The sequence below is a fragment of the Lynx canadensis genome, chromosome F2 (genome assembly GCF_007474595.2).
Source record: "Lynx canadensis isolate LIC74 chromosome F2, mLynCan4.pri.v2, whole genome shotgun sequence".
Lineage (NCBI taxonomy): Eukaryota > Metazoa > Chordata > Mammalia > Carnivora > Felidae > Lynx > Lynx canadensis.
Genome location: NC_044320.2, coordinates 76,810,536 through 76,816,535, shown reverse-complemented (window position 1 = coordinate 76,816,535; position 6,000 = coordinate 76,810,536). Strand labels below are relative to the sequence as shown.

Here is a 6,000-nt window from a genome sequence, read left to right as displayed (position 1 = left end):
CGGTGGGATATCTCTTCTTAAAGGGCTAATTTTCTACAGCTAAATGAGTGTGTGTGGGGAGGGGGGGATGGTATGGAAGGAGGAGAGTTAAGATTAAAACTCTTTAAAGCCCAACATTTTTAACTGTAGTTTTTATTTTGAGAAGTAAATTCAAACCCTCAATTTAAACTTTGACCTCTAAGGACGATCACTGTGCACCTATAAGAATTCAAAGTATAGTCTGTTATTTCTTTTGCTATCTTAGTACTTTAAACTTATTTCCCCATTTTTAAGATATAAACAGATTTCGATGTTTGGGTGTACATAAATGTTTCAGAACTTTTGCCATGGCTTAGCAATACTGGGTAATCAATGCTTATAATCACCTCTGAGCAAGAAAACCAAGGTGGTTATTTTCTGCCTTCCTAGGATGGTTCTTCATTAATTCCTACCACATAGGTCTAATTTAATTCTTATGTGTATTCATTTAACACAATTACTTTGTCCTGGAAATAAATATTATTGAGTATTACCTGTGATAACATTTCCTTCCTATGGCTTCACAACTGGCTAGTATTTTTCACTAGTCTCGGTCTCTCAGATCACGCTAAGTGCACACACGGCCTATGCTTGTGGGCTCTACTTGGAACCGCTCCTGCCTCCCTCCCCAGGAGTCCAGGAAAAGAGAAGAGAAGAGCATGCTCTGTACTACAGCTCAACACTAGTTTTCACTTAAAACTGGGCAGGCATCACTTAATTAAAACCATCCTTTAAAAACGTTAGGAATCGGGAGAGAAATTTTGAAACCAAAGGTAGAGCAAGTGTCCGTGTCTAAATAAAATGACAAAATGTGATACATGTTTAATAACAAGAAACTTTATTGGATTACAAATTTAAAAATGGGTCACTTAATTTAAAAGTGGTACTATTTTAGTTTTATTCTTCCAAAAATGCACTTTATTTTTCAAGTGATAAAGGTTAATCTGAGAACTGACAAAGTAGAGATAGGACAGTACCAGTGGGTCAATGCTCACACATGGGGCCCCAACATGGACCTTTAATGTTGTCTTCTGTGTTACATCAAATTGATTTGCATTTAAAAAGTGGGAAAAGGGAGCAAAGGGGAGTGCAAAGCATATACTGAAGTCTTTCTACAGGAGTCTGATAGAATATCGATTTAGCATGATAAAAATGGGGGCTTTGTAAAAGTGGCCTCTCAGTTGTGCTAGAGCAAGTGTACCCTAAGGAATCTACGTGAAAATCATTTTTGCTTATTCCTAACAAAACAAATGGTACGCACTTAAAAAAAATTTAATTCTAAGATCTGTACTGTAACACCAGTTGCATTACAGCCCATATATTCAGTTTGTTGAACAACCTCATTCATTGTGTGACAGAAAAAGAGTCGAGAAATTGGACTCAGGACAAAAGTATTTTCTATCAACCTCCATATGGAAAGACCACAGCTTTAATGATTTATATATATAGTCCTTAAACTTAATCCTTGGTCAGTAAAGATTTCCAAATCAAAATCAAGTCATAAACTGTTTACAGTAACTATACTGCACTAAAACACTAACATTTTCTTCCCAGGTATGTCTTCCTATGAGGGGGAAAATAGTCAGAAGATTTCATTCTTTGCCTTTGCTGGGATTTTTGAAAAACCTACTCAACTACAACAGTGTTCTGCAAAACCAAAATACACTACAAAGTCAAACAGGTAAATAAACAACAAAACCAAACTGATTTCAACAAAGTCAAGTCATGTTTCCAAAAGTAAAATCTATTAAGAACAAGTCATAAACATGTACAAGAAATTACAAGAAATGATTATCACGGTTAGTTACAAATGCAAAATAATATCTAATTATCCCAGACTTGTGAACATAATAATTAAGTTCAATCTCATAGGCTAGTTCAAATATTATGTACAATTTAGATAAGCTGGTCAAGTATTATCTGAATACACACACATCTGATAAACTTATATTACCTCTTCTTCTCCTTTGCTATTTGCAGGTATGTGCCAATATGGGGAAAAAACGCAATTTCCATTTATGTATTAACTGAGAAGAATAACATTTCTACAGTGTATGTTTTGGACTGTAAAAAAGTTAAGGTACGTTTTCCTTTTAAAAGGAAAAAAAAAGGTAAAAATAAACTGCCAAAAGTTTAATATCAACTTACTACAAAAATGAAAAAAAAAATGTTTTGAAACAGATACCATATAATTATTATGTGGTCTCCCTAATGATCTGATACTACAGAAGGCATTTAAGGAAGGAATGCTATGTCAAAAACCAAGACTAACCCAAGGGATGTATGTTACTTTAAAAATCTGATTTGCAGGAAAACTAGATGGCCTAGTTTTAAAGCTAATTAGAAAATCCATTTAATGGTCCAGGCATTTTGCCATTTCTTCCAACTCAACAGAACTGCCAAAAAAAAAAAAAGAGAAGTATTTCATGAGACCTTTAAATACAGACAATGGAGTGTATACCCCACCCCTATTTAACACAGTATACACCTTACACTGCTGAAGGAAGAGGCATTTTTGAAAAAGATGCTATATTTCTCAGACATGAATAGTCTCCTATCCTATGTGTTTGACTTTTCCAACTTAGAATCAGTAGGAATATATAAATGAAAAAATAGTATAAAATATTTTTTAAGTGCCCTTAATGTTTTATGTTAAAAAAAATAATTCCAAAACAAAAATTCATTTCAAACTTACACTTCTAGAGTAAGCCACCCTATCGATGCATCACCGTTCTACACTAAACTGAACTCTCCTAAAATCCAGCAGGTACTATGTCACAGCTATGTTGCACGCAGCCTGTATTCAAAACAAACTGCAATGTGCACAGTAATAGTAACCATCATCATCATCATCCATTATGCAAAGTAAACCAAAGAGCTATCTGGAAAAGCCAGACTTGCTCAACAGGACTGAAAATTAATGAATGTCCCTCTCTTCAACCAATGTGAAAACTTCAACCTCTAAAATAATGTCTAGGGCCCAAATCCTATACCATATTTGTGGAGAATACTCCCACCTGTCTACTTTTAATTCACCTCTGATTTTCAGGAAATGCTTTAACCTACGTGAATAATTTAAGCATTAGAGCAAAAGGTCTAAAGCTAAGTATAGCTTTAAAAAAAAAAAAAAGCATCAAACAAGCTTTCTCAAAAACTAATAAATACAACCAGCATTTTTGGAAGACCAACAATTATCAGGCTCTTTAAATATATTATCTGTACTCTTCACCACAGCGTATGATGTAGATATTACTTACACTTAACAGGACGTAAAATTACAATACACTAAAAAGATAACCAACAAACGAGTTCAAAACTTGTTTAGCTCCAAAGACTATACTCCTACCAGGTGAGCTCTCCAACCAAACAAACTGAACATCCTTATCTCTATTTGGTCTCAGAAGTGATGTGTAAATCTTCTCTCACGTTTAAATTACATTTCTGTGGCTCACAAAAATCACTCAAGAAGGGATCACTTAAACATAAGCTTGCCTATGTGGGGCTAATTCAGGAGTATGTAGGTGATAAGAAGGCTCAGTGAAAAGCCTACCAAAACCATGGCAGTGCTCATCTGTTAATTCTTAAAATAAACACTAAAACCATCGGGCAAATGGATTTCAACAAGGTAAAGTAATCTTCCCAGAATCACAAATCCATGAGGACAGGTAATACTCATGTACAGATTTTCTGGAAGTACAACAGTGGAAGCAACTGAATGAATATAGTATACACAGGACTATGACACAGTAATTGCACATTTAAGATTCAATCCTGTTATTCCTGCACCAAGACAATATGCAGGCAGGAAAATTAACATTCTTAATTTCTAAGAGTATAGTATAGTATATTCCTTTACAAACAGTTCGTCATTGACTTGCAGAACACTGAACAGCATGAGCGTATATATATATATCTAGATAGCTAGGTAGTCTAATAAAACGATGTGAAGAAATCTATTATAAATGGGTAAAATATGAATATAAGAAAGTGCCATACCTTCCATCGATTTCCACATTCATTGCAGACAACAAATGTTGTCATTGGTTCATCAGCACTACGAGTTTGTACCTACAGCAAAATCAAGCGAAAAATATTACTTTTTACAATACTGTAAGAAGTCCAATCTCAATAAGAACATTCTATATGAGGAGATACAATAACCACAATAGTACCACAATAAAATGTTTAAGAGCCTGAAACAAGTTCAGGTAAGCGAAATAAATGCCAAAAGGACACATATTTCAAAACTTCCATTTTTCTAAATCATTCCATATTTGTCTTTTCATGTTTAATTTCTCCCAGATAAGTGGAAATCATCTAAGTCACACATTATATTTTTCATAAATCCGAATATAGAAAAATTTCATCATCACTTAAAAGATACATCAGTTTTCTCTTATAAATTAGCAGAGATGTAAAAATATAAATGTTTCATTCTAAAAAATATAAACTGCCACCACCTTTCTAAAAGTGAGGCAGCAACAAGGTAAGAGCCTTAAACATCCACTCTCTATGACCTAAGAACTTGGTATCTGACCTAAGATAGTAACTAGAAACACAAATAAAGACCTGTGTACAGATCAACATCACTAATCATTAGGGAAATACAAATTAAAACCACAAGGATACATCACTTTATGTCACTTCAGCCATTTAGAATGGCTAATATCAAAAAGACTGGGGTGCCTGGGTGGCTCACTCAGTTGAGCATCTGACTTCGGCTCAGGTCATGATCTCATCAGTTGAGGAGTTCGAGCCCCGCGTCTGGCTCTGTGCTGACAGCTCAGAGCCTGGAGCCTGCTTCAGATTCTGTGTCTCCCTCTCTCTCTGCCCCTCCCCTGCTCATGCTCCGTCTCTGTCTCAAAAATAAACAAACATTAAAAAAAAAAAAAAAAAAAAAAAAGACTGGGGCGCCTGGGTGGCTCAGTCGGTTAAGCGTCCGACTTCAGCTCAGGTCATGATCTCGCAGTCCGTGAGTTCGAGCCCTGCATCGGGCTCTGTGCTGACGGCTCAGAGCCTGGAGCCTGCTTTGGATTCTGTGTCTCCCTCTCCTTCTGACCCTCCCCCGTTCATGCTCTGTCTCTGTCTCAAAAATAAATAAATATTAAAAAAAAAAAAAAAGACTAAGGATGTAGAGAAAAGGGATCCCTGTTGGTAGAAATGTAAACTGGTACAACCATTACGGAAAACAGGATGGCAGTTCCTCAAAATATTAAAACTTCAACTACTGTAGAAGTGTCTGGCTGGCTCAGTTGGTAGAGCATGCAACTCTTGATCTCAGGGTTGTGAGATCAAGCCCTACATTAGGGGTAGACTTGACTTTTAAAAAAAAGAAAAAAGAAAAGAAAAACCCTACCACATGATCCAGCAATCCCATTCTATGTATATATGCAAAGGAAAGGAAATATGTATCTCAAAGAGGTATCTACACACCCACGTTCAGTGCAGTATTATTTACAATAGCCAAGCTATGAAAACAACCTAATGTCCTTCAATGGAAGATAAAGAAAGGCGGCATATATATACACAATGGAATATTATTCAGCCATTAAAAAGGAAATCCTGCCATTTGAGACAACACAGATGGACCTGGAAGGCATGCTAAATAAAATACACCAGACAGAGAAAGAGAAATACTGTATGGTATCACTTATATGCAGCATCTTAAAAAAGAAAAAATGATTTCATAGGAACAGAGAATAGAAGGTGGTTGCCAAGAGCTGGGAGAAGAGGGAAATGGAGCGATATAGGTCAAGGGGTATAAATTTCAGTTATAAAACGTAAGTTTCTGAGGATCTAATGTACAGCACGGTGACTATAGTTAGAGTAGATCTAAAGCATTCTCATTGGAAGGAAGGAAGGAAGGAAGGAAGGAAGGAAGGAAGGAAGGAAGGAAGGAAGGAAGGAAAGAAGGGAAGGAGGGAGAGACGGAGGGAGGGAAGGAGGGAGGAGGGAAGGAAGAGTGAACTAGGTAATGAATAT

General features: G+C 36.0%; 1 protein-coding gene across 3 annotated transcripts in view; it reads right to left on the bottom strand.

The window, feature by feature from the left end:
- Positions 1-833: 833 nt before the first annotated feature.
- The window catches only part of TCEA1 (transcription elongation factor A1), a 43,703-nt gene continuing 38,536 nt past the window's right edge, over positions 834-6,000 (bottom strand). For all 3 annotated transcript variants that reach the window (XM_030303707.1, XM_030303708.2, XM_030303709.1), the window contains 2 exons: positions 4,015-4,086; positions 834-2,414 (listed from right to left, as the gene is read on the bottom strand). In XM_030303707.1, the coding sequence (XP_030159567.1) occupies positions 2,406-2,414; positions 4,015-4,086 (81 nt within the window). In that variant the 3' untranslated portion in view covers positions 834-2,405. The remainder of the gene's footprint in view (positions 2,415-4,014; positions 4,087-6,000) is intronic.